The following is a 15839-nucleotide window of genomic DNA, read 5'->3' on the forward strand; positions in this document are numbered from 1 at the left end:
GGTGCTCTGTTAAATGGGCGCGTTTGCCAGATTTGGCACATTTGCGCATACATTTTCGATGCAATTTTTTTATGGTCTTCAAAGCGGAATAGTACTGCATTTTTTTATGATAAATTGATACAAAAAAAAAAAAAAAAAAGATATTAGTAGCAATAATGACGTCAATCTCCTTGAAAAAGCTTATAGAAAATAAAGGCGCCATGCCGTGAATGATTAAAGTGAAGTAATGCAAGATGACACATATGAAGTGAGGAATGAGAATGCATTACAGCTTGATATAATCAAGATCTGTATAAGCTTTTTATAACCATCTCTTCATCCTCATAGGAAAATATTATAAAAATGTTATAAAGGATTTTTGGTACTCTTCAGTTATAGAAACCGGATACAGAAATGTATGTATCAATGTAACATATGTATCTGAATCCGGTCCCGATAGCAGAAGGGTACTGGATTTTTTTTGCAACAAAATGATTGCTTTAACGAATAATTGTTACAATGAGTATTAATAATGCAATTAAACCTTGCTTAATGTTCGAAAACTACAAAAACATGATCATAGATGGATTAATTTTTAATGTAAGAACAAATAAATATTTTAACTTGTATTTTACTAATGAGTTGGAGATTTCATTTAGGCTGTAGACCATAGTTTTCCCACCTTTTTTTTAATCTCATTGTTCCTTTTCTGAGATTTATTTTGCTCATCATCTCCCTGCCTTTGCGATATCTTTTAGGGCCAGCATCAGAGCTGGTTCTGGTGTATTTTAAAACTGTATTTTGTACCTGCCGTGTAGCCTTAAACAAACGTTCTATTGTTCCTGTTCTATTGCTGTAATTTATTTATAAAAATATGTCTTTTAGAATTATCGTCTCATTCTGCAACACATGGTCTGTATCTTCTAAGATGTTGTGGACGGATTCTTGAAGAAGCACCTTCAAAAAGAATTGAATTAGCTAATGAAATATGGAATACTTTGATAAAATTAGGTAAGAAAATAAATTTTTTTTGCGATGGAAAAGTATGTTGCATGATAATATTTTTTCAAAGGAAGATTTACACGTTTGCCTAAGTAAGATTTACATATTTGTGTGTGTGATTTTTAAAAATTCAAAATAGTAGTCATAATAAACTTATATTTTAAATCTTGCTGTCACTGTTTTTTGAAAATGTTAAAAGATGTAATTATTTTAAGTGGCATTCAAATTTACCTTTGGGATAGAAGTGTTTTGATGTTTTATCTTTGGTTGAGGTGAAATTGAGAACTTTTTGACAAAAATTAGGCAATTGACTATATCTCACCAAAAAATTCTTTTATTCCATGTTGTTATTTCATAATATTTCAACTGAAAATTTGAAAAAGTTACATTCAAAAAATATTTTTTCATGTAAATTGCTAAAATATAAGCCTAGAAAACATCCAAACAGAAGTGCTTTTTTTATGTTTTCAATATGTACACATCAGTAAGAGTTTATAAACTTAATATTGATTGATTTTTAATAGATAAGAGCTACATTCAGCTGTTAACAGTTCGACAGATAGCCTGTAAGATAGAGCTACGTTCAGCTGTTGACAGTTCGACAGATTATGCTTAGCTTAATGTGTGGGCTGTGGTGCTTCATTGCAAATCTGAGCTTGTCATTATATTTTATGTACATAACATTTTAAATCAAAGGTAAAATTTATTGAAATATGTTGTAGCAAAAATTAGAAGAGGTAAACAGTTACTGATTAATGGTGAACTATCCACAAAATAAAATACTTTAGAATATCCTATAACAGGTAGTAAACAAAGTGCTAATTGTTAAAAAAAGTCAAACCTAACTAATTTTCCTTTGAAAAGTATTCTCATTGTTTGAAAAGTATTGTGAAGTATTGTCATTCAAACATCCTTATATGATCTTTTCTTGTACATCATTTCATACCCTTCTCGATTTCAGATGTTTTTACATTTTAAACCAGACTGTTTAATTACCAGATGGATATTCATGGATAAAATAAATTGATAAAATATTGTTATCAGCTGTCATACTCAAGGTAGTAGACTGAAAAAGTTCCCCCCCCTTGCAAATTCAAAAGTTATCCTTTTGTTTTTCATCAAAAATTCTACTTAGAATTAAGAAGGTTGAATTGTCCATAAATATCTCGCAAGAAATGAAACAACCAGTCCTCATAACATGTTTAAATGATAAATTTTAACTGTCTTCAAAATTCATATTTATTGGTCATCATTGTGAATAAACTAGCATTAAATCTAAAAAATTAGTTCATGAAATTAGGAGTAGCCAGTATTTTTGTTCTTTTTGTATTTAGGTTAAAAATTATGTTATTTATTTTTTACCTTATGTTATTGTGTTTAGTAGAAAATTATTATGGGCAACAGGATCCTAATATCGAGTTACGTTTAGTGCAAGAGTGCTGTTGTGTGCGTGGAAGCAGTATTGAGCCTAATTTGTGATGAATAAGTAATTCCAGCAGAAAGACCTATGTGTAGTACTGAAAATATTAGAGATATAGCTATTTTGTCCGTTTTTCTATTTAAAACACTTTTGTGCTAATTTTATTTTGCAATTTAGACAGGAAAGCATTTTTAAGTGTAATTTATTTGTTAATCAAAAGTCTTTAAAATGGCAAAAATTGCATGAAAATATTAATGAGCTGGCACCGTATCATGATTTTCACCACTGTGTATTTTAATACAGAGGGTGTTCACAGATTTTTTTAATGCTTTCGATAAAGGATTAAAAAAAAAGACCAGTGTGTTATTGGAATAAAAATTTCTGGCAGCAGCTTGTTGTTTGAAGTGAGAAATTTTGTCAGTTACTTTTAAATTAATTCTTCTTTCAAAATATTATATATAAACAAGCTGGGGTTGAAGGATATGTTTTTTATGCTTTCCAAAGAAAAATATTCCTATTCCATAATTTAAAATTCTTGTGAAATGTATGGTATTAAAATTTCTAAGGGCAAAATGAGCAGCATTTATAAATCCAGAAGGGGGAAACTGTCTATCATTACTATTTTAAATACTGTCTATCATTACTATTTTTACTATTAAACTGTCTATTCTACATGGAAAGAAAACTCTAAACAAATATCCGAAAAAAAATACGTACTGGTTCTAATGTTTTTAAATTAAAACTTTTGGTAATAAGAGAAAATTCTGCTGGTATAGAAATCAGTTGCAAAGTCTTTAAATACATATGTCGCAACAATGAATAACATAACAAACTAAGGTTTACGATTTAAAAAATCTAAAAAACATAATGTTCACCTACTTTTTGGTAAGGCTCAATGCAGAACAGTTAGTAGAGCCCTCTATGAAAACTATGAAAATTTGTAGAACCCTGTATGAAAACCATAGAAGTACATTGTGACCTTGATGAAGCATGGGTGTAACTAAATAACTAACAAATAAAGATCTATTTTTTATTGAAAACGAAGAGAAAAAATGTACAAACCTGGTTCCATACAAAGAAAGTTTGTGTCAGGAGTTAAAGATTATCTTACAGTGGAAAAATGAAAAATAAAATGAGTGGAGGAAAAAGTTAAATTCAAATCAAAATACTATCAACAGAAAGTTTTATAACTGATATTTAAAGAAATTCCATTTCTTTATTTCAAAGGCTCTCTGTATAATCCACAAGTTAGTCAGTTAAAAGTTATAAAATATGAAAAATGATGATTTTTCTTCATTTTTTAAGGGCATAAAATTAGGTAATATACTCAAAGTTGAATGCGTTGCAAAAATGCAGTCACATATTTCATGTTACATATATTCACAATAAAATGGTAGCTGAAGGAATTTAAATTTCAAGAAATGTTAGTATTTGCATTTTTTAAATAGACTGGTGACTGGATCATATAAATGATCTTTAAACATGGTTATAAGGGTCTTTAAACATGGTATAATGGTCTTTAAACATGGGTAGACTTTAATTGAAGAATTGTTGAAGCAAGTGTGGAATGAGAATGGAAGAAGGAGGGGGAAAAAAAAAAAGAATTAAAAAATTCTCAAAGCTTTTTTATTCTTGTGACATTTCTTGAAATTCCTGCATAATGCTTTTACTTAAGCTAAATTGTTTTGGATATGCGTCCAAGGTCTGTGTACTTTAGATTACAGAGATAATTTTTTTTTTCTTTTTTAGCCTTCTGGATTGTAATTCATAAAGTGTATTTTTCAAGTAAATTCTGTTTTGCAATAATAACAAACTAAGTAAAAATTTTAAAGGAAAACATTTTTCTAAATTTACATTCCATTTTTCTATTTTTTTACGTACCGTATTTGATGGCATATAAGATGAACTTATTTTCCTAAATTTGTTCTCAAAAAAGTTACCTGCGTCTTATATGTGAAGGACACAGGTGAACTTTCAATACTGATTGCTATTTTTAGCCCGGATAAAGGTCTAAACACACATAACATTTTCTACATCTGCCATAATTATTTTGTGCATGCGTGAAATATCTGTCGCCAAAAAGCGCCAAAGCTGGAAGCTGATGTCGAAGCTCGAACAGGTTTGACGGTCACATTACGTCTATGGAGCCTTTTCTTCTTTACATAGACTTTCTTTGACTCCGCCGACACATGTGTCAGTATTGGTGCTTAAAAACTATTTGTTTAAAAAGAATACCCTGGAAAATATGACTACAGGAAACAAGAAATTAAGCTATACAATTCAGTATAAACTGAGAGTGTTAAACTATGCCGAAGTGCATGGAAACAGAACAGCAGCAAAGCATTTCAGTCCACCACCTACCGAAAAAATGATACGTACTTGGCAACTGCAGGAAGATCAACTGAAGACTGCTAAGAAACAAAAACATAACCTTCGATGCCCAGCTCCATCTTGGCCTGAACTTGAAAATGCCGTAAAAATGTGGGTGATAGGTAAGAGGAAATCTGGGATAAGTGTTTCAACCAAAATGATAATCAATAAGGCCAAAAGATATGCAGAAAAACATGAGAATCAGAACTTTTCAGGGTATGAGGGCTGGTGGTACAGGTTCATGAAAAGGCAAGGCTTATCAATGCGCACAAAAACAACTATTGCACTGAAAATGCCAGCAGATTATGAAGAAAAAATACTAGCATTTCATAGGTTTGTTATAAATGCACGCAAGAAAACTTCTTTTGAGCTCGGTCAAATAGGAAATATGAATGAAATTCCACTCACATTTGATGTACCATCCAACAAGACTGTGAGTATTAAAGGGTCTAAATCAATAACCATAAAAACGAAGGGTCATGAAAAAACCCGATATACGGTAGTTCTAACATGTTGTGCTGATGGCACAAAACTACCGCCGTTTTTCATATTCAAAAGAAAAACTCATCCGAAAGAAAAACTTCCAACGGGTGTAATTGTTCATGTTCATCCGAAAGGCTGGATGAACGAAGCTGGAATGAAACTGTGGTTACAGAACGTATGGGCAAGGTGACCTGGTGGACTCTTAAAAAAACTCTCTCTTTTGGTTTTGGATCAGTTTAGGGCCTATAGAACTGAAATCATAAAGAATAAAGCGAGAGAATTAAAAACCCAGATAGCTGTCATTCCTGGTGGACTGACTAGCCAATTACAGCCTTTATGTGTATCGGTGAATAAGCCATTTAAGGAAAAAGTGCGAGAACAATGGAACAAATGGATAGGAGAGCCACATCACTCCCTCACACCCTCAGGTAGAATGAAGTGGCCCTCTATTTCACAAGTGTGCGAGTGGGTAAAAAGATCTTATGAGAACGTAAAGGCTGAAGTAATTGTTAAGTCCTTTAAGAAGTGCGGAATTAGCAATGCTCTTGACGGAACAGAAGAAGAAGGTGATACTAGCGATGATGGAAACACTAGTGATGACGATATTCTCATTTTTGATGATGATGATAGTGAAAAGGATTTTTACGGTTTTGAAAGTGATTAAATTCTAATTTCATGATAGGCAACGCTTCCCTTAAATCTGCGTTTTTTGTTGTTTCTGCTTTATTTTGTATTATGCTTGACTGCTTGCCGTTCATTCATTTATTCGTTATTGAAATTTACATATGTTCAAAATAGCTTGCCGTTTGTTAATTTTCCTTAATAAAAATATGTTTGGTAATTGAATTCAATGATTGTTTATTTGGCTTTTACGAAACGTGAGAACTAAAAGAAACCACATTTTAAGTTATTGTGGTACTGCGCTGTAGCGCGGACTATTGAAACTTTTTTTTCCTTGTGTGTGGTTTTTCTAAATAAGGGTGCGTCTTATATGCTGTCAAATATGGTAATTTCTTTTGGCAATTTAACCATTTATCTCAATGAACATTGAGTTTGTAGATACTCTTTTCACGCAGTTCTGCTGATGATGATAACCTCTTTCATTTCTCTATCATGTGTAAATTTGAACAACTTGCAAATCTCTTTATTTGTGGGAATGTGGGTCTGTACTGCCTGCATCAAACTGTCAGTAATTGCAGACAGCTGACCAGAGTTCAGTTCACCATAGATTTTTTGCAAACCTTGTTCGAAGAATGTTACCTAGTTTTGTACTTTGTTTTTACTATTATTACATTTTTACTGTATACTTCACATATCTGGCAATGAATATCTGCTGCTTTCATGTTTCTTGATATTAAGAAATAAATGATTGGTTCCATTTCACAGTCGGCAGAATGCTTAATTATCTTAAAGATTTTTAACCTCACACTATGAAACATATTGATTTAACATTGAGTACAAGTGATATTAGATTTTATGGGAAATGCTGAGTGCACTCATTTTCAGCATGCTTGAAACATCAAATGGTATTCACATATGGACCTCATTTAAAAAATAAAATTTGGTATAAATATTTTCGTTTCTAGTATATTCTTTTTTTAAAATGAGTTCTTGATTTTTAATGATGATCTTTGCACTGATTGTAATTTTTATTTCATAAATAGGTTGTTCTTTTGACATAAGACATTATAATTCTCTTTTGAGAATTTACTTAGACAACAATCATCATTTTTCTCCTACTGACTTTTTATCAAAGTTGGATGCAGATCAAATTCAGCCTGATAAGGTAATTTTTATGTTCTCAGTATTTTTCTATCCTCAGTAATTCCAATAACAGAAATTTTAATTATTTAGTTTTTAAAACCAATTTATAATAGATAAACGTAATTTAATTTTTTAATGTATAATGCAAGCACTTATTTTATTTCATTTGGGATTGAATAAGAGTATTGGCATCTTGCCTTGACATTTTCAGCTGACCAATGGAGAGATTCAGCTCTTCATTCATTAGAATTGTAGGCAGGTCATCCAGTTAGCATCAGCTTGGAAGAACTACCTCTTAAATATTTTTAATTTAGTGATCCTGTTATAAAAATTGAATTGTTCTAGTCATTTGGGCAGTTTATTGCAAAAACTGGATATTTTCTGCCACAGTGCAGCATACGGCAAAGAATTTTGTTTAGAAAAATATATATACCAACTTGATACTTCCAATGATAATGTCATCACCTCAAATAAATTGATGTAAAAATTTTCTAAACACAAGCAATATACTTTCTCTTAGGTTAGTTATTTCAGTGAACAAAAAATGAAATAGAATTACGTACTTGAAAAATTGGTACTATTCGGTTTTGAGGGCAGTAAAAAAATTGAAGTGAAAATGTAAGCGCCAAATCTAGCAAACGCGCCCATTTAACAGCGCGCCAAATCTACCATACGCAGTGATTTCAGATTGCGTAAGTTTATATAGTTCTATATTTCTTAAGACGCCATTGAAATACTAGTTTAATTTTTAAATCCTTTTTTTGATTTTAAATCCTTTTTTGATATCCTATGGATTTAACAATTTGGAAATTACCCATGACGAAAAGTCTGCAATAGAATTTTGGGTAAAGTGCAGAATCACCTATTGCTTGATGCGTTTTTAAGAATTGCACATATTCGGTGTCATGTACACATCGACCTATTTTCACTTAAAAAAAATCGCAGAATTGCAGAAAAATGGCACTGCGCACACCCTTGCTTTTATCTATGTACACATCGACCTATTTTCACTTAAAAAGTAAATGAAAATTGACAAAAATCCAATTTTTTTTTTTTACCCTTGTAAAAAGCGGCAAACAAATAAGTGGGCATTTTTGCACTTTACCGATAATTTTTTCAAAGAAAAGCCATCATTCATTATAGAAAATTATGTTTGAGCCACCAACGAGATGAAATTATGCTTTAGTGATAACTCGGTAGCGAAATAATAGCGATGCAGGAATCCATTCAGTTATGTTTAGCCTTTTTTTTAATATAAATTATAATAAAGGTCTGAAATAGTTATTTACTCTTATGCTTCCATTCAGTCATGTTTAATATTTTTATATAAATTATAATAATAAAAAAGTGTTACATGAAATTAACCTTTCATCTAAATTAAAACATCAATCTTAGATAGTTATTTACTATTATACTTCCTTTCTTGCGTTAGGGTTGCTGCAATTATTTTTGGCAGCGCTGGCATCAACAATAGTTTGGCGATTTTTTACGACCCTCAAAACCGAATAGTACTGAAAAATTTTTATTGACGAATCATACTTTGTAAACAAGAAGATTGTAAGAAATAAGAACTACACATTTAATTAAATGATGGGCAATAAGTAACACTGGGCATATATCTTTCTGTTGAAAATTATTTGGTACATGTTGTTCTTGGAAATATACAATGAATGCCTAAAAAAAGATGCTGAAAGCAGCTGGTTGGATAAAACTGTCAATATCTTTTAGAGTTTGGTTCTGGCAAAAGAAAATTGAAAAAGACTGTCCATTAAAGACCGTGTACTTTATCATATGTCAGACTTTATCAACTCACTGTTTTCAGACTTTATCACTCAACTTTTAGTTTTATAATTTATCAGACTTTATCAACTCAGATAACTGATAAAACTAGAATTTTTTCATGATACTCTTATTATTTACCAGATAGTAAGTGGAAAAAAAAAAGGATGGCATTGAAAATCTATTTATATTACATAACACTTTATGTAGGAAACGGTAAAAAATGTTATTATATTTAATATTCCTATTGCTGTTCAAAAAATCTGATGTGTACACCACATTTTCCGAGACGAGAAAATATGTATGTATAGTACTGTAGTGTATTTTTCTGTATCGTAAACAAAGGTCGTCCATCAATAAAATGAAATGTTTAAAATTGATTGATGAATTTTTCAATGTTTTTATTCAATGTTTTTATTCTGAAAACATCAGTCTGTTCCATAGGTAAACAAGGCATTCTTGTAATTTCAAAAATAAAAGTTCTGACATTGCGTAGAATAATGAATATTTTTATTAATGGCAATTTGTTAGGCAGCATGGATGATCGATGTAGTTGTTCTGTAAAGCAAAACGAAGCGAAAAATGTAAAAACTTGCTGACAACAGTTTCAAATACGGCATTTGTTGCATTTATATATTACTGTACATATTTCATGCTTATCTTAAACGGACGATGCATACAATATAAACAAAAAAATCTGATGTGTACACCACATGACTTCCTTGTACGGAATATTAAATTATACGCATTTTTTCTTGCATTTCATTTAAACTTATTGGACTGAATTAAATCTACTTCCCCGACAGCGTATAAACCACAATAGAATAAATGCATTCTTTAAAATTCACTCTATTTGTTTACCATAGCGACACTCTGGCGCTAGGTTCACTTAACAGTATTATATTTTGTTCATATTATAACTCAGAATGCATAAAATTTATATCATTTAAAGAATTATCTAATCGTTTCCACATGTTCTATTCAAATACTATAATAAAGCTAGAACAATGTATAAAAGAAATTAAGCAAACAAAACAAAAAAGAAACAGTTTTTCACAGACGAGTGAGTATTTCTCATTCAATTAATTCAGTTTTGACTTCACGACAAGGCAAAAATACATAAAAACTCAAAATATCTGTATTAAAAGTTACGAAATAAATCTTAAACACTTATTTCCTCGAAAAAATTCTAGAAAGGATCAAGCATGATTTAATTCGCAATAATAAATGAAGGCATTATCTTTGTTGTTGCGAAGCTAAGTTTCTCTAGATTGGCAACAAATCCGCTATTCTGCTGTTTCAAATGTAAACAAGCAATGGCCACCATCAAAAAAATTATTAGGCTTAGTGGCACTTAAACAACTTTAAAATTGTTGATAATTCTAAAAATCTTGCATACAGATTTACTAAAGGCATAAAAACCTTAACCGGAAGATAAGAACAACATAATTCAATTGTTTTTAAAGCAAAAAATGTACAATTTGCAAACATATGAGAGTAAAGAAACTGAGATCACTGAGCCGGGTAACAGAGTGGATATATATATAAATATATTTATATATGTTTGGTGCGGCCGATTGCAACCAAAATACGAGGTGCAGATCTACATGTTATAGATGTCCTATATACAAAATTTCAACATTTTGAGGCTACTCGTTTTTGAGTTATGCGAGGTATGTGCGTATGTACATACGTTCGTACAGACGCCACGGAAAATTTTCTTCAGAATTCATTGTAAAGCAGTTTTATAATTTTTTTGGAGGAAAAGAGTCTTTTAATCTGTTCTTACGTACAGATATCACGTAAAAACATCGTTAAATTGTATTTGATAGCGGTCAAAATGGATATTTTCGTTGACATATACTGCCTGAAACTTTTCGTGATTACAATACTTCCTTTTTACTTTGTACAAGGAAGTAATAAAAAATATAAAATAAAATATATCGGATATTTTATTTAAATAATAACTTTTTTTTATTTTAACTAACCTCTCTGAAAATTTGCATTAAACCCCAGGGTTCCATTGAACATAATTTGAAGACAGCTGCAGTAAAACATTTAGTATGACTTTTGTAATTATATTGAATATCTTCCAAAACTTTTGTAATTGCAATGCATATTTCCCAAGGTACATGTATGTGAAAACTACTGCAAGATCTAGTATATTAATTTATATATATGCATATAAATTAATTATATATATATATATATATATATATATATATATGTAATGTTGTATGATCTTAAATCCATTTAGTGCGAATAGTCCCCTTTCAAACATTATTAACATTTTGCTTTCAAATTACTTCAAAACATCTTTCAAAATATAACTTACCAGTATGGATGCACACTTTTAAAATAATTCTACTTTAATTAAACTTAGGAGATAATATAATCAATTAATCAATACTGTTTAGGAAATAAATTATATATATATATATATATTATTTAATACTTAGTCACTAATGATTTGAACTAATTGTTAAAATAGCCTATTTGATTTTTAATTCCAGTGGTCTGCAAAGTAATGCTATTTTTTGTTGTTTTGTTAGCTAGGTTTTCAGAATATTATTTAAATTTCCACATTATTAAAACTTCATCTGTGGCACTTTTGAAGCTGAGCACATTACTGACCTTTTTGCACATTTTTTTTTTTTTTTTCCATAACTTTGCTAAGAGCTTAGCCGTCTTGCTTTTTCCACATTTATGATAAAAACAGACAATTTGAATTTCCTGACCCATGCTTTAATGAATTCAGTATTGTAGTGCATAATAACATCATGTGAACTGTTTACAAAAATTTATTAATTACACTGTATAAGATTGTACTTGAATATGTTTGTTGTTAAGCTCTACCAGTGGCTGAATGATTAGGACTGTTGAATGTTGGTAAATCAACCTGTTTGGATACAAATGTAGGCAAATGGCTGATTGCATAGTTGCTTTTCACGTTTTTTTTTCTATGTGTACCATGAATTGCTGTTTCCGTCAGAAAGTCCTCCATGAAGACATCCCCCTTCCCAATAGGCACATAATCCTTGTAGGTTTGCCATATTCAATTAACCTAACCAGTATTTTGTTAAATGTTTCCTTTATTCTAGCCTGAAAATAAATTTGATATTTCTAAGTATTTTACAGTTATATGCATTCTTCAAAGTAAAATATTCTTTTCTATAAATTCAGAAATTTATTTAAAGTTTATGTGTTTATAAAATTCATTAAGGCTTATCTGTACAATACTATGATTATTGCTGTTTCATAGGTGACATATTTGTATCTTATGGAGAAGTACTGCAATGATGGAAATCTTACTGGGGCAAGGTAACTAATATATTGCTTACAGTTAAATTACTTAATTTTTTTTATGTGAGTATTAGTTTGTTAATATTATTTTGCATAATGATGGTGTAAGGAATATATCATGAGCAGTCACAAATCTGAATATGCTCTATAACTGAGGGTATAGGATTTATCTAATGTATGTTTTTAATTTCAGTATTTATCTGAAACTCATAAAACTTTTATTACACTTTTATAAAAAATTTTTGGTACTTGAAATGCTTTTATGATTTATTTCAGAGAAATATTTTTTAAATCTCTAAGCGGCAAGGCCGTATATATATGGCCTAGAATATCTTTTGTGATATTTGTAAGAATGTATGTATACGTGCATATTAAAATATGTCGAAGAAATTAAAGCAATATATAAAAAGAAAACAAATTCAGGTAGTATGAAATACCAGAAGAGTTTTTACATTAAAAATCAAAAAAATAATTTGTTCTCATAGTAGTTTTGGGAAATTTGTGCTTTCTTAGCGAAAACAGTGGCCACTCAGAGGGTTAAGTATTTGAGTAATGTCAGTAAAAACAAAAGTAATTGTTCTTGCTATAATTGTAAATTTACTGTAGACTACAATACCACTTGTTTGTTCTTTTTGCTCTTATGTATACTTGTTTACATTTCTGTTTAGCTATTTGTAAGTAAAAAATGTTTGAGTCATGCAAAATACACATCTTACTAATGACATACTTATTTTGCTCCTCCATATAGTTTTTATATTTATTTAGTTATGTAACCAATCCCTTAACATAAACTCTTGGACTAACTGTAACAACAAGGCTGCCCTCTGGTGAGTAGCCAGAGAAGTACTTCAGTAAAAGCCAAGGCTCCCACTTAATAGGTTGTACCAAACTTTTGCTCTGTAATTTTTCTTGAAGTTAAATGTAATGTGCATGTGTAACTTAAACCTGTTAATAAATACTTGTTACACTATACAGGACTCTTCTGTGATCCTATTTAAAATGACCCCTTCACAAAGTGGCGCCCAACGTTAATGTTTAGCTTTAAGAATTTTCCGTGGCTTTGTCTCACTTTCTTTTTCAGAAACTGTACTTGCAGCCACACCCGCTGGATCTAACTCCTAATATTAAGGATTAATTAGTAATTAGTAATATTACTTGTTACACTATACAGGACTCTTCTATGACCCTATCTAAAACGACCCCTTCACAGTTGTTCATAAGTAAACATGTTTTCTCTTGAGTAATGCAAAACACCTTATAAGGAGAAGAAAGATATATTAATGTCTATCTACAGCATTTTAATTTCAGTAGTTTTTGCTGCCCAAAAATATGTTGAAAGTGTCTTACAGAAAATTTGTATTTATTATTGTGCATCTGATTGCAGTATATGCCGTACAGTTTATTGAGCATGGATTGAGATATCGTAATTGATACTTTGGCAGATCTCTTTGTCATGCAGTAAGAATTCCTGTAAGATAAATGTTTGTATAGGGTTTAATTTACAAACATATAGGATGCTAGAACAACCTTCTTACAGCTATTATCTTCATTCTTTAATTTCTACATACTATTTGATGTCTTTGATTGTCCTCCTTTGATTGTCATATACAGTGGCGTAACTAGAACTATAGGGCCCCTATGCAAAAAAATTTTCGAGCTACCTATTAAATTTACAGTACTCTCCCCCCCCCACAAAAATGATGATTCCAGGAGCCAAAATTTTAATGATGATTTTGATGATGATCAGAAAATAATTAAAAAATCTTATATGGACACCACATAACTTAAATCAAATTATACACATTTTCTACTGCGCTTCATTGAAACTTACTTCCTTGAATGAAGGTAATTTAATGAACTGATCTCTGAAGGCAAGAAGAAAATGACATGAAAAATTTTAAATTTTGAACTAAATATCCCAGTCAGTTTCTGTTGCACAGAAGTCAAACTTCTTGTAATTTTTTTTTTTTTTCCATGAGTGTAACATTTTCCCAAATATTAGACCTGAGGAAAATTTAAATTTGGTTATATGTCGACAATTATGTTTCTTTTCTTTCTTTTCTTTTCTTTTTTTTTTTAATTCGACATTGCCAAAACATTTTTCTCCCTGGGAGACTTCTGAATGGAAAGCTATGGCTACGACCAATGACTGCGAAAATAAAGGTCGGGTAAGAGGGTGAAAACATATTCTGCCAACTGCAATAAAAAGTGAAATGCACAACTAGCTATTATAGCACTCCCATATACGAAATTTCAACACTCTACGGCTAATCGTCTTTGAGTTATGCGAGATATATATATCTATCTCTCTGTATACTCGTGACGTATGTACGTATATGCGAACGTACAGATGTCATGAGGAAAATCCCTTTTGAATCCATTTTAAACCTATTTTATAATCCTTTTCTTTTTTTAAAGGAAGAGCCCTTTATTTTATCCATATGTACAGACGTCACGAAAAAAGACCGTTCAAATGGATTTGGGAACGGTCAAAATGGATATTTCCGTTGAAATATGATACCCGACATTTTGGTATGTGTCGGGTATGAATTCAACTTTTATGGGGGTACCTTGCCCTTGGTCTTAGTATTTATAAAAGAATGCATCTTCTTTTAAGTTTAATCATGTGAATGTAGTTCAGCAGAACATTCAAGGCCCCCTAAGCCTTCGGGCCCCTATGCGACGGCATTCTTTGTATACCCTTATTTACACCACTGGTCATATACTATTTGATGTCCAATTTTCTGAGTATCTTTAAGAAGCTATAATAACTTCTGTATGGATCAGATACTCACATATCCCTGATTATCCTCAATCATCCTGATTGATGACACACACATATCCCATATTATTTTCTGTATGGATCAGATACTTACACATCCCTGATTTTATAAATAAATTGTTTGAATTATGAATGTAAATATTTGCTTATCGTCATGCCATGATCTTATTTATTGGCATAAAAGAAATGTTGTCTTTAGCACCTGTTCTTGGAGGATGCTTATACTCCGGTTTCGGACTTGCCTACAAACTAGAGTTCCTTAGTTTGATCTAACAGACAGAAACTACAGGGTTTTCATTTTTCATTGGCAGTTCATGCTACTATTGCAACAACCATGAAAATGTACACAGTAATCACTTCAGTTTTGTGGCATCAGTTGTAATGCAAATTACTGCTGTGAAGCTACTCTTTCTGTAAATGTTTCAATACACGACTTATTAATATGTTCATCAGTGCTTGAGACTTATGACAGCTTGCACATAGGCAAAAAATGCGCAGGCTGTCAGTGTTATTATCTTGTCTCTCAATGCAATAGACTGATTGGTATACAGCTGCACTTTCAAAATGTAATGCTGCACATTGAGGGGGAAGGGAAGTAGCAGTTTTATTTGCTGGAAGAAAAGATACAGTATTTTTAGTCTCATACTCAGAGCAGGCTTTTAGTCCGGTTGCTAAGGTGTGCTTGAATTAAAAGGTCTATCATTCAATGCTATTAATTGTAACTATGGTGCTTCCATCTTTCATCCAATTAATGGTACCCTGTAAATATCATGAAAATATAAGTAACAAATGTTTTAATCATGTTGCCTTTTTGGTCTGCTGTCATGTTAACAATTGTTATAATCATACATGTAGTCAGATAATGCATTTATAATTGATAAATATTACATATTGGCATTTTATGTTGGTTCACTATAAAAGTCTGGATCACTTTTCAAATTGTTGCCACCAAATATT

At 30.9% G+C, this 15839-nt stretch overlaps 1 protein-coding gene across 1 annotated transcript in view; it reads left to right on the plus strand.

Annotated features, from left to right (window-relative positions):
• Nucleotides 1-15839, plus strand: part of LOC118186010 (leucine-rich PPR motif-containing protein, mitochondrial-like) — a 202506-nt gene that overhangs the window by 14230 nt on the left and 172437 nt on the right. The window contains exons 3-5 of the mRNA XM_085827326.1: nt 865-990; nt 6919-7040; nt 12060-12118. Coding sequence (XP_085683452.1) covers nt 865-990; nt 6919-7040; nt 12060-12118 — 307 coding nt within the window. The remainder of the gene's footprint in view (nt 1-864; nt 991-6918; nt 7041-12059; nt 12119-15839) is intronic.

The sequence above is a fragment of the Stegodyphus dumicola genome, chromosome 11 (assembly GCF_044657685.1).
Source record: "Stegodyphus dumicola isolate Sdum_Otavi_A_Nest chromosome 11, ASM4465768v1".
In the NCBI taxonomy this organism is placed as follows: Eukaryota; Metazoa; Arthropoda; class Arachnida; order Araneae; family Eresidae; genus Stegodyphus; species Stegodyphus dumicola.